This window comes from Notolepis coatsorum (genome assembly GCF_963971535.1).
Source record: "Notolepis coatsorum genome assembly, chromosome: 20".
In the NCBI taxonomy this organism is placed as follows: Eukaryota; Metazoa; Chordata; class Actinopteri; order Aulopiformes; family Paralepididae; genus Notolepis; species Notolepis coatsorum.
In genome coordinates, this window is record NC_140184.1 from 5,415,455 (window position 1) to 5,441,061 (window position 25,607).

General features: G+C 47.2%; 1 protein-coding gene across 1 annotated transcript in view; it reads right to left on the bottom strand.

Moving 5' to 3' along the window:
- The window catches only part of LOC311247413 (homeodomain-interacting protein kinase 3-like), a 140,191-nt gene that overhangs the window by 56,874 nt on the left and 57,710 nt on the right, over nucleotides 1-25,607 (bottom strand). Inside the window, 1 exon segment of the mRNA XM_084337810.1 lies at nucleotides 571-694. Coding sequence (XP_084193936.1) covers nucleotides 571-694 — 124 coding nt within the window.

Below are 25,607 nucleotides of genomic sequence, written 5' to 3' on the forward strand. Positions count from 1 at the left end.
ATCATAACAAGCTACGTGAAAAAGATCTTACCATGAACCGGTTGGATCCCCCAGACCATTTCCCAGTTATCGATCGCCATCTGGTAGATCGATATGTCCATTGGCTGATGATATATTCCCTTACTGCATAGTGAAATCCGCAATCCAAAACGTATTCCGTGCAGCAGGCTATAGGGATCGCTTCAGGTGAGTAGAAAACTACATTGGACAACTTCTGCCACAGGGAACACTGCATTATCGATACAGTGCCCCTAAGAGGATCTGGCCGGTAATGCACTTTTTCGAATTTCAAAGAGTAGGGTACATCTGCAGTGCAGCTCGGCGACCTTGAATAGGTTATTAAAATGGAATAAAAGCCAAAACAACCTTGGTCCTTTAAGCATGGATTCGAAACACGGATATATACGTTGTCGGGCGGGAATGTGTTAAGCAACTTGTTGCTGTTTTCAAGGAATTCCAGGCCAAAAATCAAGCACTTTAAGCACTTCAAGGACCTTGTGCGAACCCTGGGTATGGTGCGGAGAGAGGAGAGAGGTGAGGAGAGGTAGCTCCGGGGGGGGGGGTGGTTACCTGGTCGTACTCCAGGGCCCCGGGGTAGAGGGGCCAGCCCAGGAAGAGCTCCGCGATCACACAGCCCAGCGACCACATGTCTATGGCTTCACAGAACGGCAGCCCCAGGATGATCTCCGGAGCCCTGCAGGGAACACACAAACACACACGCACTGTTAGGTCTACAGTCGTACCATTACAGATATTTAAGGCTGAGACCACTTGTCGATTTATCGGTAATGATCGATAACTGCATTAACGATTATTTTGCATGTGTAAAAAGGAAAAAAAAGATTATTTAACGTTAGTTCGTGTGTCGTGGGCCAACTAGAGCATCGCAAAAACTACAGTGAGTGCACGTGACACACACACACACACTAAATACGTTTTTTTTTTTTTTACATGCAAAATAATAATAATTAAAAAAAAACTATATTTATCGATAATCTCGTCCCGATTTATCGATTCTTCCAAATGGTATATCGTCTCAGCCTTACAGATATTCCCCCCCAATGATATGATGATGTGAAGTGACATCAGTGTGCAGTCGTGCCATCGTGACCGAAACGATGTCGTGGTGTGATGATGGAACAAGTCACGTCAAAGAGCTGTGTCTCGGGGCCGGCTGGGTAGTGTTGTAGAGGTCTAAGCACTCGACTCTGGGATCGAATCCAGCCGTCAGCGGTACCTCCGGCTTGGTCAGTCGTCCCTACTAAACACAAACACTGGGTCAGCAGGTCAGACAGAACCAGTGCTCAGCCCGGGCCACTGGGTCAGCAGGTCAGACAGAACCAGAGCTCAGCCAGAGTCACTGGGTCAGCAGGTCAGACAGAACCAGAGCTCAGCCCGGGCCACTGGGTCAGCAGGTCAGACAGAACCAGAGCTCAGCCCGGGCCACTGGGTCAGCAGGTCAGACAGAACCAGTGCTCAGCCCGGGCCACTGGGTCAGCAGGTCAGACAGAACCAGAGCTCAGCCCGGGCCACTGGGTCAGCAGGTCAGACAGAACCAGAGCTCAGCCCGGGCCACTGGGTCAGCAGGTCAGACAGAACCAGAGCTCAGCCCGGGCCACTGGGTCAGCAGGTCAGACAGAACCAGAGCTCAGCCAAAGTCACTGGGTCAGCAGGTCAGACAGAACCAGAGCTCAGCCAGAGTCACTGGGTCAGCAGGTCAGACAGAACCAGAGCTCAGCCCGGGCCACTGGGTCAGCAGGTCAGACAGAACCAGAGCTCAGCCAGAGCCACTGGGTCAGCAGGTCAGACAGAACCAGAGCTCAGCAGGTCAGACAGAACCAGAGCTGAGCCAGAGCCACTGGGTCAGCAGGTCAGACAGAACCAGAGCTCAGCCAGAGCCACTGTGTCAGCAGGTCAGACAGAACCAGAGCTCAGCCAGAGCCACTGGGTCAGCAGGTCAGACAGAACCAGAGCTCAGCCAGAGCCGCGATACTTTGCGTGGCGATACTGTATCGATACAAGGACGCCAAGTATCGATATTTTATTATGCAAAAATGTATACAAATTTTTTTGTATAAGGAAGTTGCATTGTTCATTTCAATACCTGTAATAGTACAGTAGTCCACACACACACACATGTGCATTCAGTTAAGTTGGAATATGACTGTAATACAAACAGTTTAGTTTGTCAGGTACATGCAACACAGATTACAGTGTTGACATCTGTCTGCTTGAGAAAATACCATGTTCTGCAATAAAGATTATTGAAGTGAGATGAACAGACTGAACTTTATTTTATTAGATAAAACATGTTGACAGTTTTACTTGAAAAAAGGTAATAAATCGCAATATATCGCAATATTAATATCGCAATACTCAGCATATCGCAAAATATATTTTGAATCGCAATACTATCGTATGGTGACTTACGTATGGTGATAATATCGTATCGTGAGGCCTCTGGTGAGTCCCACCCCTATTGGACGTGTCGACATAGAGGCCGGCGCGGTGTTGTTTACTATCCCAGGCATTCGTCACCACAGCCCTGACAACGTTCATGATTGCAGAGGGCGGCGGTTTCTGTGGCTCGAAAACCTGAGTGCTGCTTATTGAGAAAGTTGTTTTTCCCCCCAGACAAAAACCGTTTCAGCAGGGAGTTTACGAGGCTCTGCTTTTTGGGCCCTTTGAGCCTTTTCTAGGACTGATGAATTGAAAATAGGTCTGTAATTATGTACGTTGGAAAAGACAGTGGTAGAGCAGGAGCCACTTTCCAGACGGAAGGCATTGTGTTGGTTTGGGTGGAGAAATTGAAAACGTGAGTCGGGGGGGGGGGGGGGGGGGGGGGGGGGGCATTGCAACAATGCCAGCTGCAATTTCTAACAGACCCGTTTACAACAGTGATAAAACACTCCAAGCCAACATCCTTGTCGAGTGAAATTCACGTGATTACTATGACGGTATATTGTTGTATAACTGTCACACGACAGGAGTATTTTCATATGATTTCTATGAAGGTATATTGTATAACGGCCACCTGACAGGAGTGCTTTCACACAATGTAAGGCATCTAAGGCCTATGTCTGGAGCTCCAGGAAACACAGCACCAAGTATATTTGGAACATTCAGGATGCAGAGATAGCGATACTGGTATCGGATATCGGTCCGATAAGACTCAAATAGAATATCGGTATCTGAGAATTTCCCCGATACTAAAATCAGACGATACAAAGAAACACGTCTAACGTGCCAGAAATCAAAGCTAAAACGTGACTTGATTTGCTGCATTTATTATGACACGTTGACGCTCTCTAATGGAGAAAAATCGTATTATATATCTCAATTATTTTTGTTCAATGACCTCAAAATGACGGTCCAAGTCTACACCATTAAAGGTAATGGACCGGATCGGTACTCTGTATCGGCGACCGCTCAAAGCCTGGGTATCGTATCGGGACGGAACAGTGAAAAGGTCGGATCGGTGAGTCTCTAGTTTTCATAGGCCCAAGATATCTAGGGATGATAACACACACAGACACACACACACACACACACACACACACACACACACACAGACAGACACACACACACAGACACACATACAGACAGACAGCAGACACACACAAACACACACACACAGACACAAACACACACACACACACAGACAGCAGACACACACACACATACACGAAGACACACACACACACAGACAGACAGAAGACACACACACATATACAGACAGACAGACAGCAGACACTCACACACACATACACAGACAGACAGCAGACACACACACACACACACACACATACAGACAGACAGACAGACCGCAGACACATACACATGCCCTTCTTACGTCACTGATAAGACCTGAAGGAGTAAAACAAATACCAGTGAGGATCCTGGGTGAGAGGAGAGGTGAGGGGTGGGGTGAGATGGGTGAGAGGTAGGGTTGAGATGAGCGGTGGGGTGAGATGAGGGGTGGGGTGAGATGGGTGAGAGGTAGGGGTGAGATGAGCGGTGGGGTGAGATGGGTGAGAGGTAGGGGTGAGATGAGCGGTGGGGTGAGATGGGTGAGAGGTAGGGGTGAGATGAGCGGTGGGGTGAGATGAGCGGTGGGGTGAGATGAGCGGTGGGGTGAGATGGGTGAGAGGTAGGGGTGAGATGAGCGGTGGGGTGAGATGGGTGAGAGGTAGGGGTGAGATGAGCGGTGGGGTGAGATGAGCGGTGGGGTGAGATGGGTGAGAGGTAGGGGTGAGATGAGCGGTGGGGTGAGATGGGTGAGAGGTAGGGGTGAGATGAGCGGTGGGGTGAGATGGGTGAGAGGTAGGGGTGAGATGAGCGGTGGGGTGAGATGAGCGGTGGGGTGAGATGGGTGAGAGGTAGGGGTGAGATGAGCGGTGGGGTGAGATGGGTGAGAGGTAGGGGTGAGATGAGCGGTGGGGTGAGATGGGTGAGAGGTAGGGGTGAGATGGGTGAGAGGTAGGGGTGAGATGAGCGGTGGGGTGAGATGGGTGAGAGGTAGGGGTGAGATGAGCGGTGGGGTGAGAATAGATGAGCGGTGGGGTGAGATGAGCGGTGGGGTGAGATGAGGGGTGGGGTGAGATGGGGGGTAGGGTGAGATGGGTGAAGGGAGAGGGGGGTTGAAGTAGAGCCATATGAAATCCGCGTTCACGGAATTTACCAATAAAAATTGAATCAAGTGCAAAACGTGGAATATTGCAGAATTTGGCCTAATCTGGACTGAAATTCCGATTTTGGGTGGAACGTTTGGTGCAAAGCAAACATGACCGGGGAGGCGGGGACGCTACAGCGGGTTACACACAACACGCAGCAGTGCTCAAGCGTCTGGCTGCTTTGATGTTAACGTCGTCAAGAAGCTAAGAAATTCCGCAATAAGCCCTAAATTCACAGCAGAGCAGTATCCTAATGACTTTTATGCCTCCGGCGATAAGGTGTTTTGCTAATTCTGTCAACGTTCCGTGGACTGGACCCGCAAAAACACGTGCAACACTATTGTGATTAAATAGCTATGTAACGTTAGGACATAGGATGGAAATGATAGCTTCTAGCTAAATCTGGTGCACCCATCCATTTGTTTAATGCAAACGATTGTCATTATACACTGTCCTTTATCAACGAAATAAACTAAACTAAAGGTGCCTAAATTATGCATTACTATATTGCATCACAATATAATAGATATAGCTAGGCTACTGACATTGTCATTGTGATAATGTCAGTAGTAGCTAGCTGTATCTATTGTTTACACTTGAAATGTGTATTTTTATTTTGTCACAATATTATTTGAAAAATAGTGTAAAATTGAACTGTATTTCTGAGTTGCAGCACTTAAAAACATTAAATGGACTGTTATATCTTATTCAATTGTGGACATTTATTCATTCCCACTTATTAGACACTATTTCTGATGGTAAAATTAGCATAAAAAGCAAAATACAGAATTCTGAAATATTAAAACGAAAAAAAATGAATTTGGGAAAAGATTTTATGGAATTTGGAAAATAATAAAACGGATTTCATATGGCTCTAGGTTGAAGGAGGCTACAAAATATGAAATCCAGATATATATTTATTTTGTATCCACTTTTTCTCCTCTTTTTCTATTTTTCTCCCATCCCAATTTCCTCTTGTGCCAATTCTCCCCTCCCATCTTGAACGTTGCTCGCATATGCCCCCCACTGGCCGGTTGTAGGAAGGATAGAAGCCTTGCATCACGTGTCCCCTCCGATACATGTGGAGGCAGCCTGTCACATCTTTTCACCTGCCAGCGCGGACTTTCATTGGCGAGGTGTAACGTGTGGGAGGCTCACACTACCCCCGCCATTTCCTGTCTCTGCTGTGCAGGCGTCCCCCAACCGACCTGTAGGAGTCGCTGTCCACAACGTCCAGATTACCACCCATCGACTTCCCACCCGCTAACTCTGCCAATTGAGTTAGTATGACGGCCGGCCCAAGCCGGAGGCAACGGCGACAGCCGGAGTCGAACCCGGTGCCTCTTTCATAACATGACGATACAACCTCTGGGATTGACATTCTAAACAAGTGCCTGTTGAGCAAACTCACCTGGCTTCAGACTCACTGCTCTACATGGCTTCTTAAACTCACTGCTCTACATGGCTTCTTAAACTCACTGCTCTACATGGCTTCTTAAACTCACTGCTCTACATGGCTTCTTAAACTCACTGCTCTACATGGCTTCTTAAACTCACTGCTCTACATGGCTTCTTAAACTCACTGCTCTACATGGCTTCTTAAACTCACTGCTCTACATGGCTTCTTAAACTCACTGCTCTACATGGCTTCTTAAACTCACTGCTCTACATGGCTTCTTAAACTCACTGCTCTACATGGCTTCTTAAACTCACTGCTCTACATGGCTTCTTAAACTCACTGCTCTACATGGCTTCTTAAACTCACTGCTCTACATGGCTTCTTAAACTAACTGCTCTACATGGCTTCTTAAACTAACTGCTCTACATGGCTTCTTAAACTAACTGCTCTACATGGCTTCTTAAACTAACTGCTCTACATGGCTTCTTAAACTCACTGCTCTACATGGCTTCTCAGACTCACTACTCACTGCTCTACGTGGCTTCTTAAACTCACTGCTCTACATGGCTTCTTAAACTAACTGCTCTACATGGCTTCTTAAACTCACTGCTCTACATGGCTTCTTAAACTAACTGCTCTACATGGCTTCTTAAACTAACTGCTCTACATGGCTTCTTAAACTCACTGCTCTACATGGCTTCTCAGACTCACTGCTCTACATGGCTTCTCAGACTCACTACTCACTGCTCTACGTGGCTAGTCAGACTCACTGCTCACTGCTCTATGTGGCTTCTCAGACTCACTACTCACTGCTCTACATGGCTTCTCAGACTCACTACTCACTGCTCTACGTGGCTTCTCAGACTCACTGCTACGTGGCTAGTCAGAAAGACCAGAACAATCCTGTGCTCTTCATATCGAGTTCATCCAACCAGACCAACCTCTGACATCTCTGGACTGGAGCCATTATGGCAGTGAGCGCTGAGCGATGGAAGCTGCATACTGTAATTGGCAACAGGTCGAGGCTGTAAATAAAGTTTTACAATCATATTGTCGAAATAACCGGCAGGCAACAGCCGCTGCATGACACGACATAGAAGCGGAGAAACATTAAAAAAAAAAAAAAAAAAAAAAAAAAAAAAACCAACCAGTAATGCCAACCATTTCATCTCTATTTAGGTACTCTATTTAGGTACATGCCACTGGCTTTCCCCCCGAGGCTGACGAGAAGAAGATGCATATCAGCACATGGAAAGAGTAAGCCGACCATTTGGATACTAGACTACGCCCACGTGTGACCTTTTACCATATCATAAAAGACTGATTGTAAACCCTTCAAATAGAAGTCCTGGAGATGTTTTATCTAAGTCCTGGAGATGGCTTTGGGAAGCTTGTTGTACTCGTCCAATAAAAAGCCATCCAGGGGAGACAGGGGACGATTCAGCATCGATGCAGTGTGACAGAACATAATCGATTATTATTATTTTTATTTTCTTTACTCTATTGCTAGCTTTTATGTTTTTTTACAATGTAGAGCGCTTTGGGATTTGCTCCACAACTATAAAGCGCCCTACAAATCAAAATATATTATTATTATTATTATTATTATTATTATTATTATTATTATTATTATTATTGTATTATTAAAGCTAGTGCTCTGGTCATGCATCCACTCAACTCATAGAAAATACAGCATCAGGCTATTCTAAAAGTATTGATACTAATACCGATACTAATAAGTATTTTTTATATTTTATCAGCTGGGTATTGAGATTGACATTCTGATATAAGAACTTTCTAAATAAAAGTACATTTATCTGACTGCTTGTATTAATTGATGAAAAAGTAGCCATGTGCAGTAATATAGATTATAAAAGTGAGGATGTAATATATTATTGAGCTGCATCGAGATGCATCGTAGAATCGAATCGCGGACAGCTGAATCGAATCGTGAGGCCAGTGGAGATTCACGGCTCTACTAATCTCACAACAATGGAGCTCCACTGTGACGTAACACAGGTCAGTATTTTAACTTCCATCACAAGTGCTATTCCTGGACGTGGTGTGCAATCCGTCTGCACAGGGGGGCTAGCCGCCGACATGTCACGGCCGGGGGGTTGGGGGGCGTTAACTCAAAGAGCGGTCGCCCTGGGCAGCCTTTTTCTTCCCTCGCAGCGCTAGAGGAATGCCTTGGATTACGGAGCTGTTTCACATCACATATGATATCCCTGGAAGTCTAATTACATACACCACCACCGCCGCACCAAAATAATGACCGCTCTGAAAGCAAGCGCACACGGTCATAGACACCGACGCAAGGATCAAGTGCTCAGCGAAGAGGGAAGTCGTGCCAAGATCAAATAGAAGTGATGATGACCTATTCCTAATCTTCCCAAATTGTAAAGCGCTTCGTGTTAAACTAGTAGTACTAGTACTACTATAACACCCTATAGAAATGAATTCATTAACTGAAATCCCCCCTGGCTGTCACAATTACAAGTTTATTTTATAGTCGCTTGGTTCCGTATGAGCCTCCTAAGATTGTGCTTCATACAGTAAGAGTAAAAAATAGTGGAAGACCAAACACTATACAATATACAAAACTAAAATGTATAAATGAGGTAGAAGAGGTAGTGCTGCAAATGTGTAAGAATAAATAAATGAAATATGGTGTAATGTTTAAATTGTGTTTAAAGTGAATGTTCAAGGTGAACGTTTAAAGTGAGTGTGTGCAATGATTGTAGAATGGATTAATTCAACATCAGTCCACATTGAGCAGCCACTTAATGAGTATGGAAGGACAGGCATCCAGCCAATCAGCAAACATTGTTTAACACTTTGACTGCCATGAAACGTCTTTTGACGTCATTGCGGGCCATGCTCAAGTTGCCGGAGGACGCTGTACAGCGTCCTTATATCAATATTTCAAAAATCTGCGATCTGATTCATATGTCCCCTCCGCTGGCCTGAGATCCACCAGCAGGACCCACTGAGCTCTCTGGCGGTTCAGGAGCGCCATCTGGTGGCCGATCGGCGCAATCGCCAAACAGGATGTGCCATAGAGGTTGTGCTAGACGTCCGTAGTACTTCCGGGCGCTCGCTATAGGTCATGGGACTCTGGCTCGTCACGCTACACAGTGATCGATTGGCAATAACTCGATAAACAACGTGATTTGGACGTATATACCATTATACAAGCTGGAGATGGACCGGGTAAAAATATATCCCATAATGATAAGATTTCTACTCTACGATGATCGCCCAACGGCGCGCGGAGACTGGGGTGAGTTTCAGCGTGTAACGTTACCGTCTTCGATACTAACTGCTATTATCAACATTTGACCCACATTAGATGATTGGTATAACGCTGCCCACGGAATTATAAACGCCCCCTCGCCCATCCGGTCAACATCAGATGACGTGTAGTAACTTCTAGAAGTACGTCTAGTTGGAATTTTTTATATCGCGCTGATTGCCATCAAACTGTATTTCATCATCAATATAATGCATTTGGGGCTATATATCACGTTCTGGAGAAAGCTGCAGAAAGAGATGAAAACATACTTATACATTAGACCATACTTTACTATGAATATGTGAATGAAAAAGTTTAACGTTGCTACACAATGAACAATACATATAGGACTTTGAATGGGCCCTAATAATGGCAATGTAGCAATAGAATTTAAAAAGTTATAGCCCTGCAAAGAAGGGGACTTTCTCCATAGACAAATAGAGCCGGCAACCTATGGTATATCATGAATTTAACCCAAGGCCCCAACCTTTTCTTCTTGTGCATGCATTAGGCTTAGGGAACAGCCGCACCGTTAGCCTAGCTTAGCATCATTCACTGGAAGTAGGTGTGCCAGTGTAGCCTAGTTCCCAACAGTCACGAAATACACTCCAAATACAACTCCAAAACGTTCCTGTAAACATGTTGTGACCTGTGTATTTACCATGTGGAGAAATAAAAGAAAATTACAATAATTTTGACATTTTCGTTTTCTAAGCAGATATTTACTCTGATTTTTTTTTTGCCGAACCACTGCTGCCTGTGTGCAGTGATTTCATCACCTCAAAAGCCCTGTTGCTTTAGAGGCTGTAGTGGCTCAGTTTTAAAGCTACAGTGAAGATGCCGGTATCATAGGAATTGGAAACTAGATGCCCTGAGGAACCAACCATGTCATGCTAGCTTGTCGGGAAGCGGGCTAAATATAATGATCCAAATGTAGGCAACATTTTGGCAAGGGAAAAACTGGCACGGCCATTTTCAAATGGGTCCCTTGACCTCTCACCTCAAAGACATCTGAATGAAAATAGGCTCTCTTGTGTACCCCGTGAGTCACCCCTTTATAGACATGCCTGGTAATCCCATGGAAAGTGCTCGCACACCCAGAGGAGGTTTTACAAAACGGGGTTCAGACCTTCTAGCAATGCTAGAATATCAACCTCCATTTGGGTGTAAGAGAGAGCTCACACAAACACTGCTCTCTACCTGTGCCCAGCCAGAAGAGCTCGTCGCTGGGTTTCACGCGTCGGGAGGGCTTTTTCCCTTGCCAAAATGTTGCCTACATTTGGATCGTTATATTTAGCCCCCTTCCCGACGGGCTAGCATGACATGGTCGGTTCCTCAGGGCATCTAGTTTCCTATGATACCGGCATCTTCACTGTAGCTTTTAAACTAGCGGAGATTGCGCTCGTCACCAATGCAAGAGACTGCGGTCTCGACTCCCGGAGTCAGCATTGCCTTGGCTCGGGCTGATCGCTATACTAACTCGTTTGGCTGGGTTAGGGGGGAGGGAAGCCGTGGGTGGGAAAGTGGCGTTGTGGACAGCGACGCCTACAGGTCAGGTCTGGGCGCCTGCTCAGCGGAAGCAGGACTTGAGGAAGGCAGCGTGACCTCCCACGCGTTACACTTCACCAATGAGAGCCCTCGCTGCCAGGTGAGAAGAGAGCCACTGGCTGTCGCCGCACGTGTCGGAGGAAGCGTGCGGATACTTCAGGGTTCCCTTGTACCGACCAGTAGGAGAACAAGCCCATAACAACTAGGTAGGGGAGGGGGGGGGGGGGGGGGGATTGGCACAACGACTAAATTGGGACGGGGAGAAAAAAAGAGAAAGATCGGAGAAATAGATACAAAAAAAATTAAAACTGAGCCCACTACAGCCTCTAAAAGACAGTAATGCTGGCCGGGGGGGCTGACAAAAAGCCTGCCCCTCCCGGCTCTCCGAGGGTTAATGCCTTCTGAAGTCGTAGATATATGTTCCCTGCCGAGAGTTATGAGACGTGACCGAAAATTACCTGACGAGACGGAAAGGTTTACCTTTCGATACGAGTACAGTGCACAGAGTTTCACATGGCAAAACCTTTCCAAGGAAAACACTGCCATCAATCAACCTGATTCAGACGCATACTGCGAGCGGGGGATGCCTTGAAGTGAACCAAGGAGGGTGTTGCATAAAGATCATAGAGAGATCCGCTTCCTAGCCAAACAGAGCCGCATCATATGCTTGGGAAATCTCTGGATGCTGACTGGCCGACGGCCCAAAAAAAACACAAGACCAAAAACCCAGAACCGAAAGAGACGTGGAAGGACTTTCCACTTTTTTACAGCCCGATACTTTGGCTCACATCTGCTCCCTGTTCCTCGACAGGAGAGCGCCTGGTAACAAGGCCAGAGGAAGCTACGAACACCAATTCAACACTAAATAGAAATACTGAGAATGTTTTCCTCTGTCACACAAGGCCAGTGTGAATATGAGGTCTACGCTGCCGACAGGTTGAGGACGGAAGAGTGGGGTTATGAGAAGGATGAGGGAGAGAGGGATGAGTGGGGTTATGAGAAGGATGAGGGAGAGAGGGATGAGTGGGGTTATGAGAAGGATGAGGGAGAGAGGGATGAGTGGGGTTATGAGAAGGCTGAGGGAGAGAGGGATGAGTGGGGTTATGAGAAGGCTGAGGGAGAGAGGGATGAGTGGGGTTATGAGAAGGCTGAGGGAGAGAGGGATGAGTGGGGTTATGAGAAGGATGAGGGAGAGAGGGATGAGTGGGGTTATGAGAAGGCTGAGGGAGAGAGGGATGAGTGGGGTTATGAGAAGGCTGAGGGAGAGAGGGATGAGTGGGGTTATGAGAAGGCTGAGGGAGAGAGGGATGAGTGGGGTTATGAGAAGGATGAGGGAGAGAGGGATGAGTGGGGTTATGAGAAGGATGAGGGAGAGAGGGATGAGTGGGGTTATGAGAAGGCTGAGGGAGAGAGGGATGAGTGGGGTTATGAGAAGGCTGAGGGAGAGAGGGATGAGTGGGGTTATGAGAAGGATGAGGGAGAGAGGGATGAGTGGGGTTATGAGAAGGCTGAGGGAGAGAGGGATGAGTGGGGTTATGAGAAGGCTGAGGGAGAGAGGGATGAGTGGGGTTATGAGAAGGCTGAGGGAGAGAGGGATGAGTGGGGTTATGAGAAGGCTGAGGGAGAGAGGGATGAGTGGGGTTATGAGAAGGATGAGGGAGAGAGGGATGAGTGGGGTTATGAGAAGGATGAGGGAGAGAGGGATGAGTGGGGTTATGAGAAGGCTGAGGGAGAGAGGGATGAGTGGGGTTATGAGAAGGATGAGGGAGAGAGGGATGAGTGGGGTTATGAGAAGGATGAGGGAGAGAGGGATGAGTGGGGTTATGAGAAGGATGAGGGAGAGAGGGATGAGTGGGGTTATGAGAAGGATGAGGGAGAGAGGGATGAGTGGGGTTATGAGAAGGATGAGGGAGAGAGGGATGAGTGGGGTTATGAGAAGGATGAGGGAGAGAGGGATGAGTGGGGTTATGAGAAGGATGAGGGAGAGAGGGATGAGTGGGGTTATGAGAAGAATGAGGGAGAGAGGGATGAGTGGGGTTATGAGAAGGCTGAGGGAGAGAGGGATGAGTGGGGTTATGAGAAGAATGAGGGAGAGAGGGATGAGTGGGGTTATGAGAAGGATGAGGGAGAGAGGGATGAGTGGGGTTATGAGAAGGATGAGGGAGAGAGGGATGAGTGGGGTTATGAGAAGGATGAGGGAGAGAGGGATGAGTGGGGTTATGAGAAGGCTGAGGGAGAGAGGGATGAGTGGGGTTATGAGAAGGATGAGGGAGAGAGGGATGAGTGGGGTTATGAGAAGGATGAGGGAGAGAGGGAAGAGTGGGGTTATGAGAAGGCTGAGGGAGAGAGGGATGAGTGGGGTTATGAGAAGGCTGAGGGAGAGAGGGATGAGTGGGGTTATGAGAAGGCTGAGGGAGAGAGGGAAAGTCCAACATGGCCGCCGTGTCTGAAATATCATCGAGTTCAAAGGTTTTCCAGAGAACATTACAACATTCAGAGTTTGCAACAGAGGGGGGGGGGGGGGGGGGATACCCACCTTCAAAGAGTTCTCGGCCTGCTAGCAGGGCTGTCATCGCACAAGGAAAGGCTCGCTTCTAGGGTTTCCCCCGTCCCCTCGCTGACTACTATAGAAAACCATACAACTGGATTAGTGCGGCGACAGAAAACCCACCTAGGTGGGTTCGTTTCAATTGGGAATATGATCAAAAAGGTTCACTTTCCATCGGTTTCTCTTTTCATTAACACGCATGTCATTAGTGCCGTCACAATACTGAATAATAATAATAACACAACTAGACCTATGAATAATAAGCAACTCTGCATGGTTTGCGTCCGTGCCCGTCTCCGGCGCTCCCCGCAGGCACGGTGGTAAGCATAGCACTGGCTGGCGCACCACTGTGCCAGGTATAGGCCCAACGCGCCACACTGCAGACTGGCAGACTGGCAGGATGAATCACAGAACACACTGCACCGAGCGGTGGAAGCGTGTCATTATGTTGTGTTATGTTTTCACCTAAATAGCCTTGAGATTCCGCAGCATTATTGTGTTCTCCCCTCTCGGGCTGCCTCTGGTCACAGGGTTCTTCACCCCAGACAGCAGCCAACGAGCCAACCTTCCTCCACGTTGTCCTCCTCTCTTCCACTCCCCCCCCCCCCCTGCGGGCTGAGGCCTAAACCTCTGTTGTGTCCGCAAAACAAACACGATGCTGAGGAAGTGACCTTGGGCCTGGGAAGGAGCCCCCCCCCACCCCCCCCCCCCCCCTCCTCGCAAACCCAGGAAAACATCTGTTATGGTGGTGGTGTGGTGGTGTGGTGTCCCGTGCAGCAGGGCCAGGCAGTGCCACTCTAAAACATCTGTTATGGTGGTGGTGTGGTGTCCCGTGCAGCAGGGCCAGGCAGTGCCACTCTAAAACATCTGTTATGGTGGTGGTGTGGTGTCCCGTGCAGCAGGGCCAGGCAGTGCCACTCTCAACAGGCACCTCGGACACAAACATGCAAGTAGCGTTGGCGTCCAAATCGTACAAATCTTTTTTTTTTCTTTTTTTATTATATCTTTTTTATGTTTGATGCGTTTTAGGTATGTTTTTCTATGCCATGTTTATTATTATTATTTTTTTTTTGTATCTACTTTTTCTCCCATTTTCAATTTTTTCTCCCATCCCAATTTCGTATCGTCCAATTCTACCCTCCCCTGTCTCGAACGCTGTTAGGCCATGCCTCCCACTGGCCGGCTGCAATGTGGACGAAGCCTTACATCACGCGTCCCCTCCGGTACTCGAGGAAGCAGCCGTTGCATCTTTTCACCTGCACAGCGCGATCTCTCAGCGGAGAGGGTCTGCGTGGGAGGGACACGCCGCCCCCGCCGCTTCCTGATTCTGCTGCGCAGGCGCACCAACCGACCTGTAGGAGTCGCTGTCCACAACGTCCGATCCCTACCCATCAGCTTCCCACCCCCTAACACTGCCAATTGTATTAGTATGAACGACCAGCCAAGCTGATAGCAATGCGGAGAGCTGGGCTCGAACCCAGCGTCTCCTGCATTGGTGGTGAGCGCCTTGCCCACTGCACCACCTAGCCGCCCAAGCTATGTTTATTATGATCTATGTTTGCATTTTCATCTAGCATGTTAGCAATCCATAGGGGTGTAACGGTATGCGTATCCGTACTGTACCGCCTCAATGTGGTCCTCCGGTACAGTACGCGCTGTGCACCGAACAATTGCAACGGTACGGAACCTTTTTTTGCGGAACTTAAATCTCCCCGTCCCAAATATAACGTGCACAACTAACCGGATGTTGTTTGTTCATCCCACGCAGCGCGCAGCTACACTGAACGAGAGCTGTAATTCAGCAGAGCATATTAGCCTTAGTATGGCGGGTGCAATACTAACTGACAAGCCAGAGCTAGAAGATGATCCCACAACATTCAAGTCTCCCGTTTGGGATCATTTCGGATTCCCAGTTAACTACAGCAATGGACAAAGACAGGTGGATCGCACTAAAGCTACGTGCCGGCATTGTTCAACTGAGATCGGGTATGTCGCTGGCAGTACGTCGAACTTTATCACGCATTTGAAACGGCATCACCCGAATGTGAATATCACTGGTACAAGGAAGAAACAGACCCTAGTGCAAACCCAGCTCCCTGCGGCATTCAAGCAGCATCTCGCTATTAATTCAAACCGGGCCGAAGCAATAACAAACGCCATAGGTGTTTTTATAGCAGCAGATCTGCGACCATACTCCGTTGTCGAGAACACAGGTCACAGGGTTTAAGCACATGTTAAAAGTAATAGAGCCGGCGGTCAGGTGGCGTAGCGGAGATTGCGCTCGTCACCAATGCAAGAGGCTGCGGTCTCGACTCCCGGAGTCAGCGTTGCCTTGGCTCGGGCTGATCGCTATACTAACTCGTTTGGCTGGGTTAGGGGGAGGGAAGCCGTGGGTGGGAATCTGGCGTTGTGGACAGCGACGCCTACAGGTCAGGTCTGGGCGCTTGCTCAGCGGAGGCAGGACTTGAGGAAGGCAGCGTGACCTCCCACGCGTTACACTTCACCAATGAGAGCCCTCGCTGCCAGGTGAGAAGAGAGCCACTGGCTGTCGCCGCACGTGTCGGAGGAAGCGTGCGGATACTTCAGGTCAGGGTTCCCTTGTACCGACCAGTAGGAGAACATGCGCACAACAACCAGGTAGGGGAGGGGGGGAATTGGCACAACGACTAAATTGGGACGGGGAGAGAAAACAGAGAAAAATCGGAGAAAGATAGATACAAAAAAAATTAAAAAAAAAAAGTAATAGAGCCCCGCTACGTAGTTCCCTCTCGTCCGTATTTCAGCCAGCAAGTCATACCAGCTCTGTATAAACAAGCACACGCTACAGTTGTCCACGACTTATCCAAGGCATCTGCTATCGCTCTCACTACCGATGGGTGGACACCCCGAGCTACCGAGAGCTACTTAACAGTAACGTCACACTACGACTACGTCACCCCCGAGTGGAACATGGAAAGCCACGTTCTGCAAACCCCCCCCCCCCCCCCCCCCCCCCACTGTACCGGAATGAACCGTGAACCGTGACTTCCAAAGCGAGGTACGTACCGGACCGTGGTGTTTGTGTACCGTTACACCGTTACACCCCTAAGACATTGACTTCGTGTATTGCCTTCGTTTATTAACCCTTTCACTGCCACACGACAGAAGGTTAGCCCTTTACTATCACACAACCGACGGCGATGCTCCATCATTAGCATCATTAGCTCCGCAAATGCGGAGCTAATGATGCTAATGATGGAGCATCGCCGTCGGTTGTGTGATAGTAAAGGGCTAACCTTCTGTATTGTCACAGTGAAAGGGTTAACCGGCTGTCGTGTGGCAGTGAAAGGGTTAACCTGCTCACCGGGAGCAGTTGGGGGGGTCAAGTGTCTTTGCTCAAGGACACTTCGGCACGAGGCCCCGGGGGGGGGGAGCTGGAATCGAACCAGGAACCTTCCGATTACCGGAAGGCCGCTCTACCTCCTGAACCACCGTCGCCCCCAGGATCCACATCGAGGTTTGTACAACACCACCACCGCCAAGGGTCTTTTTGTCCAATATCGCACAAACAAACGGACCATTTTAAAGGGGAACTATCTTATAAATGGCCTTTTTGAGTGTTTAGCATTGTTTCCTAGCTATGTGAACTTATATTAATATGATCTATGTCTCAAAATTCTCATATTGGCGCATTCTTCCAATTCTCCTCTCACAATATTCACCCTCACTGAACTGAGTCGTTTGAAAATGTGCCCTATATGTGATGTCATAAAGACACCGCTGCATGTTAATGTTCAGGCGAAGACGACGCTCCGCAGTGGTTTAGGAGCCCAGGCTCAAAACAGCTCGAGATCTTGAGGTAGAAAAATGCTGTTTTTGAGGACTTGATTAGAAATACAAAACAATGAATAAAAAAAATATATATATTACAGAGGTGTTCCATAGACTCACAGGAATTGTGTAAAAGTGCCCAAATAGTGAAAGAAATAGTAAAATAGTTCCCCTTTAAATGAACGTCGCACCATGACAATTTTGTTCCCAAAACAGAACATTGAGAAGGACATTGTGTCACAGCGCAATCTAATTTGTATTGGGAACAACAAATAAGTCAGATATTGTTATATCGTAGCAATGGATTTATTGTGGTCTCATCCCAGTCCCACTTCAGAAAGGGGGGGGGGGGGGTAATTGCCTATATTACTACCTACTATACTATATCGATGGCTGAAACACAAAACATTTCCCATCAGAAATCTTCACTTTGAGAAAACCAAATAAAAAAACTTGTTTTCTTGCAGAATGCAAGGATACCCAATACAATACAATACACTACACTGCTTTTGCCTTTTGGAAAATATCTTGCAGACAGACTGAATAGGTGCAGATAGGAGGTTTCTCATCATCTAAAGTGAAATCAGATAATGTGCAGATTTAGCATTTCAGCCATCGATATGTCTTTACTACTATACAAACAAGACTGCAGCACCCAAGTTTCAACACTTTGATGAACATTGTCACTCAGCTGAAAGAGTTGTACTCTTCCTGCTGACTTGTCATACAGAACTTGTAAGTCGCCTTGGATAAAACTAAGCATCAGCTAATGTAAATATATCCGTTCATTAGGGGTGTAACGATGCGACCTCACAACGATTAATTTCGATTACGATTATTCAGGCAACGATTCAACGCATCATGAAATCTCTTCATTTGACCACGATTCGATTCGATACATTTTCTATCAGTTAATTCCCCCCAAAAATTCGAATACACAAATGTGGCTGGGGGAACTGATTCACTCAGCATGAATTCCCCCCCCCCCCCGATTAATTTCGATTATAATCGATTCTAACATTTTCAAATCGATGCAGTTAAATCATCACATTAGAATCGATGCATTTCGATTAATCGATGCATCGTTACACCCGTACCGCTCATAGATGAAAACATCAAACGGGAACTATGAGCATGTTTAGCAAGACTCACGAGACTCAAGACGAGAGGAGCAACAACAACCTTTCATTATTCAATTTAAGGGACTCTGCGCCGGGGCCCCGTCTGAATATCAAAAGTTGAGTAAAACTGGAACGTGGCCGGGATCGGCTTCTCAGTGTTCTTCTTTCTCCCTTTGTCCAAGACGTGCCGACACAGAGCCCACGCTGTCGGTTTGGCAAATTACCGTAATGAAAGGTTTGGCCTCAAGTCAGCATTACGTAACTTTAAAAGAGGAACACTCTGGCATCATGTAGACGGCCGGCACCGTTTCCCATCATGTCACTGTGTTCCTTCAAAGTCACAACGGGGACGGGAAGAGGGTGTGGTCAAAGTCAAAGTCAAAATTTGTCAATTTTCTATTTGTGCAAGACATACAGAAAGTTGAAATTACGTTCCCCCATTCCCTCGGTGTGTATGAAAAGATATAGTGATGATGACCGGGAGGATGCAACCCTCATTGCGCCGCCCCTTTGCCTCAAATAGATCCTCTATCAGCTATCTATCTTTAATCTTTCAAAATGTTCAGTTGCTATCGCATGCACTTATCTGTGTCTCACCACACACGTGAGTGCATGCTTTACCAACTGTTCACCTGTTTTACTGCAACACTATTATCACCGACATCTAAGAAGGGAGATCCCCCCTTGAACGGCCCTTCTAAGGTTTCTCTCCTCCACATTGCCTATGGTGCATTTTTTCCTATTGCTAGAGTTTTTCCTTACCTTCGCGTGGGGTATGTCTGGGAGTGTTGCATTTATTTTGCATTTATTTGAAATGTTTTGGACTTTATGGTGTTTTGTTCTTGACTTATTGTGATGTTTCTTCTTGACTTGTTTAAAGAAGACGTGTCCGGCCCATGGGGACATTAACGTGTGTTGTCGGGCCTTACAAATACATTTGATTTGATTTGATGTAGACAATAAACAACAGAAGTTTAAATATAAGACAATATACAACACACAATATACAGGACGGCAAGATATGTAGAGGACTAGAGGTCTAAGTACTCGCCTACCACAGCAGAGACTCTAGGTTCGAATCCAGCTGTCAGCGATACCTCCGGCTTGGTCAGTCATCCCTACGAACACCATTGTCAGTGTTTGCGGGGTGGGAAGCTGGTGGGGTTATGAGTCCTGGTCACGTCTATATTAATCCCAGCCGAAGAGTGCAAGAGCGCTTCCGCATTCTTCGCCATACGCCAGTACGGTAATGCGCATTTCCTTTTCCTTCACCCAGGTGCTCGCCGCGCATGCGCATGAGGTCGCCGCTTGGTTCAACGCGAGACCCCCATTCAACACTAATCACAGATGCCAGAACGCGCCATATTAAACGCTGGTCAATCACATTAATACTATATGATATTGCTATTGCTATATATTGCTATTGCTATATGCTATTAATACTAATACGGTATATATATACACGCGATGGACGCAGCAGGCGATCACTGCTACTGTTATTCAGCCACGCCAGCCGCCGCGCCGCAGCCGTGCAAGAGGTACATGATTGATTGATTGATTGTGTAGTGACTGTACATAATTCACACAGAACTGTTGTTGGGAATAGTAGTTCCCCCCGGACGATATTGTGTGTAGCACTTCCTGCCTCGAGCATTCATTCTACCTATCGATTCGACTATGTTGACATTGTTGTTATGCTGCTGTTGAATAAAGGAATTAGGTTCAACTTCGATACATCATTCTACCTATCGATTCGACTACGTTGACATTGTTGTTATGCTGCTGTTGAATAAAGGAATTAGGTTCAACTTCGATACACCGCCTCCGACCCCTTTATCCCAACTACTGAGCTAACATGAAGCTAACTACTGAGCTAACATGAAGCTAACTGCTGAGCTAACTACTGAGCTAACATGAAGCTAACTACTGAGCTAACATGAAGCTAACTGCTGAGCTAACTACTGAGCTAACATGGAGCTAACTACTGAGCTAACATGAGCTAACTGCTGAGCTAACATGGAGCTAACATGAAGCTAACTACTGAGCTAACATGAGCTAACTGCTGAGCTAACATGAGCTAACTGCTGAGCTAACTGAGCTAACGTGGAGCTAACATGCAGCTAACTGAGCTAACTAAGAGGTATGCGATTGATTGATTGACATGTATTCCATAATATGTAAAGTACATGTGGTCCTCATTTGGATAATATGTAAAGTACAGTTGACAGCTGCGTTGTGTTAACGTTGCAATGTACAGGGAAAACGTTATGGCGTTGCGAGTGAATCGCGTCGCGATAATATACATGTATTCCATTTCGGCGTCTGAGCGGGGGAAAAGAAAATGCGCATTTGGAGGGCGTTACCGGGGCCAATCAGGGCAAAATGCGGAAGCGCTATTGCACTCTTCGGCTGGGATTAATATAGACGCGTCCTGGTCGTTGCAAACAGCGACTCCTACTGGTCGGTCGGCCTGTTCAGCAGGGAGGGGATCTAGGGGGAAATAGCGTGAACCCTAACCCTAACCCTCCCAGTGAAACTCCTCGCCGTCAGGTGAAAAGAAGCAGTCTACTCTACACCCTCCCCAGACGACAGTAGGGCAGCATGTGGTAGTCTACACCCTCCCCAGACTGACAGTAGGGCAGCATGTGGTAGTCTACACCCTCCCCAGACTGACAGTAGGGCAGCATGTGGTAGTCTACACCCTCCCCAGACTGACAGTAGGGCAGCATGTGGTAGTCTACACCCTCCCCAGACCGACAGTAGGGCAGCATGTGGTAGTCTACACACCCTCCCCAGACAGACAGTAGGGCAGCATGTGGTAGTCTACACCCTCCCCAGACCGACAGTAGGGCAGCATGTGGTAGTCTACACCCTCCCCAGACCGACAGTAGGGCAGCGTGTGGTAGTCTACACCCTCCCCAGACAGACAGTAGGGCAGCATGTGGTAGTCTACACCCTCACCAGACCGACAGTAGGGCAGCATGTGGTAGTCTACACCCTCCCCAGACCGACAGTAGGGCAGCGTGTGGTAGTCTACACCCTCACCAGACCGACAGTAGGGCAGCATGTGGTAGTCTACACACCCTCCCCAGACCGACAGTAGGGCAGCATGTGGTAGTCTACACCCTCCACAGACCGACAGTAGGGCAGCATGTGGTAGTTCTACACCCTCCCCAGACCGACAGTAGGGCAGCACAACGACCAGGAAGGGAATTGGCATACCGACTAAATTGGGGGATGGGACACGTTCTCCTTGGTGGATTAGACAGGACTGACTTCCTGTCCGTCTATTCAACTTGTCGACGGCGTCGCGTGATGGAGAGTGACACGTCACTATCCAGGGTTGGTTTCCACCGCCTTGACATCGCTGCACCGGATCAATTCTGAATTATATATAGTGCAAGTCAGCATCAGAAGACTTGGCTAACGCCACCCGGGGGAACACCGTACGCTTAAATTAAATAACACGGTATCAGATGATATCATAAATCTGGTTTCAGTCGCAACCGCTTTCCCTGCTGAGACAAGCAAATACAGTGGCCTCATCGATAACATCACACTGGACCCCCGCGGCACAATGAATACCCTGAGCACACATGGGCCCGTATCTTAAGTTAGGTCAAACACGTTCTATACGTCGTCTGCTGACTGAACAAAGCTCGACCTCAGGGTTATCTCCCAGACAGTCCCAAGGTGGGAGCAGGATGGAGAGCGATCCCAACCCAAGCACGACTTAAGGGCACAATGGCCGCCGTTTCAGATTATTTTATTGTCCGTTTATTTATTTTTTTACATGCATTCAGAAAAACGTGAGATGCTTGTTTTTCTCGGCTCCTCAACCGTAGTAGATTTGTAAACATAGCACACAAACTATAACTATAAGCTATAACTATTAGGGGTGTAACGGTACAAAAGAAACACGGTTCGGTACATACCTCGGTTTTGAAGTCACGGTTCGGTACATGTTTTCGGTGCAGTGGGGGACAATTTGGCTTTCCATGTTCCACTCAGGGGTGATGTAGTGTGCAGTTACTGTTAAGTAGGGCTGTCAACGAATATTCTATATTCAAATGAATAATCGACTTGTTTATAAAAAAAACGATTTAAATAAAAAGCTGAACAACATGAGAGTAGTAATGAACAACAAAAACAACCGCGACCATCGGTCGCGAAGACAGTGATTTGCACTCTTGAGCAATCTCAAGCCCCGGTTGGAAATACTTCGGATTTTGATTAACTTGTGGAACCTCAAGACAGTTTTATGCAAGCTACCGGTATGTAAACTACAGCTGGCCTACCTTCTTTTTTATGCTAACGCTATTTTGGGAGTTCTAGCGTCACGAATGTAGCCTACTTTTCAGTTTTAGCAGTTATTATATATATTATTTGTAAATCATCCTTCAGGGTCAAACGTTATTGAATAGAGAAAAAAGCGTCATGCAGGTCCCATTTCATATCATTAATTTGATCTTCGAGAGACGGCCCCTTCTCAATCTAGCCCCAATTCCACCTCACGCATTGTGAGTGAGTGAGTGAGTGAGTGAGTGAGTGCGTGAGTGAGTGTGTGTGTGTGTGTGTTCGCCACACTATGAGGCTATGCAAAATTACAGGTAATCTCTCAGTGTTGTGCGTGGGCTGAACGAACACCCGGCCCTTAGCGCAAATGATATTTTGTGAACGGGTGAGTTTTGAATTAAATTGTGCGCGCAATAAAAGGTTCTGCACGTGCGTTCCGTTAGTGGTTAACGTACCGTTGCATTCGTTCGGTACGGAGACGTGTACCGTTACACCCCTAATAACTATAAACTCGATTTTTATAAACTTTATTTATAGGTTATCTAGTTCATAGTTTATGTATAGGTTATCTAGTTTATAGTTTATTTATAAGTTATCTAGTTCATCTATAGCTTATAAACTAAAACTATAAACCTAAACATAATACACAACGTATATTCTATCTATACAAACCTATACAATACACAGTATAGGTTAGCAGCAGTGTGTGTGTGTAATAAGTGCGACTATGGTTAGAATTTACATTTAGTCATTTAGCCGACGCTTTTATCCAAATCAACTTACAAGTTCTGTACGACAGAAAGGAAGGGCACAACTCTATCAGCTGAGTAGCAATGTCCGTTATGAAGTTTTCCCCTTCATGCCCACAATCTCACTCTAGCAATAGACCCGTCATCCACATGGGGCTCCTCTGTTCTCAGAGGGAGAGGGTCAAGAGTATAAAGTGACATCCATCCAGCTCACAGAAAAGAAACAAGCGAGCAGGCGAGGCATTAGAGACGAGGTGAATGTTCTACGCGCTCGGGTAACAGTAAGCCTCTCTTGTCGGCTCATTCATATACATAAGCTCATCACTGGACTGCGACACTATAATGGACACAAGTCGAGCCACTCTCCAGTCGGGCCTGACAAGAGTTTCAAAACCTCACCTCAACCGTGACTGACAAAATGACTGGCTCTCTCTCTCTCTCTCTCTCTCTCTGGGGGGGGAATGGAGCTGTGCTGGGGTGCACTTCTCTCCCAGGAACTGTAATTCCAATCCACACGCCCTCATTGGACTCTGCATTATTCATCAGAATACAGAGGAGGTCCTCCCAAGCGAGGGCTGACGCAGGCCCGGCCCTGCCTGCACGCAGGTCTCTCTGGCCCTCGGGCTGAGGGTAAAGGTCGAGCCTCGCGTGGACGGGCTGGCGTGAGGCCCGAGGGGCGGGTCAGCAGGGTCAGCACAACGGAGTATCTTCCAGTTTAGTTTCACTCAAAAGAAAACCCAACTTCTACACAGCAGGCGCAGCAGACTGACAAAGACTAGCTGTGCTGCTTTGTTCTTAACTCTATTTCAATTTTACGTAATGTACTTTAGATACTATTGCTACCTACCATATATGTATATGTATGTGTTTTATTACATGCATTCATATGATGTATATATACACACATACCAATTATTCGCTTGTTCTATTCTCCATCCATAGCAACACTATAATATCACCGACATCCTGACATTTGAACAGCTCATCTGAGGTTCCTCTCCTCCACGGTGCCTGTGGTGCTTTTTTCCCCTATTGCTAGGTTTTAGGGAGTTGCTCCTCATCTTCATTGGGGAAAGTCTGGGGGTGTTGTGGATTTTATGGTGTTTCATGTTGTGGATCTATTGTGATGTTTCTTCTTGATCTGTAAAGCCCATGGGGGCAATTCGTTTCGATTTCGGGCTCTACAAATACATTTGATTGGATTTGATCTATGGGCTGTGTGGGTGCCGTCAGCCAGAATCCACTACTATTACAAGGCTAAGCTAAAGGCAACATGACCACTGGCCTGTGTGCCGCACCCGTAACTTTGCTAAACACACAAGTGAATGGTTACCGTTTCCGCATGGATCCACTTCAAGGTTCCTGACCTGGCATTCCGGGAATGTCTCCCTCCCACCTCCGGTCAGTGGTCTCTAACTACACACCCTCAAGATCCCTAAACTCTGCATCTTCTAACTACAGTACACACCCTCAAGACCCCTACACTCTGTATCTTCCAACTACACACCCTCAAGACCCCTACACTCTGCATCTTCTAACTACACACCCTTGAGATCCCTACACTCTGCATCTTCTAACTACACACCCTCAAGACCCCTACACTATGCCTCTTCTAACTACACACCCTCAAGACCCCTACGCTCTGTATCTTCCAACTACACACCCTCAAGACCCCTACGCTCTGTATCTTCTAACTACACACCCTCAAGATCCCTACACTCTGCCTCTTCTAACTACACACCCTCAAGACCCCTACGCTCTGCATCTTCTAACGACACACCCTCAAAATCCCTACACTCTGCATCTTCTAACTACACACCCTTTATGCAAAGCCCTTTACAATTTGTTCCTCACATTTGACCCATTAACTCACACATTCACACATCGACGGCGGAGGTTAGGGGAGCAGTTAGAGGTTAAGCCTTAGTGGACACTTTGACACGAGGTGCGGGAATCGAACCGGGAACCTCCGGACTGCTCTACCTCCCGAGCCACTGTCGCCCCTACTATGCTAGTGCTACTATGTCTATACTAATACAGTATGTAATATGATGCCTATACTACTATCTACTATGTACCATGGTTTCCGTTATCCGGTAATTCTCTTCCCGGAAACATCCTTTGAAGTCTGAAGATCTCTCCGTGTGAAAATAATTCCCTCTTATATT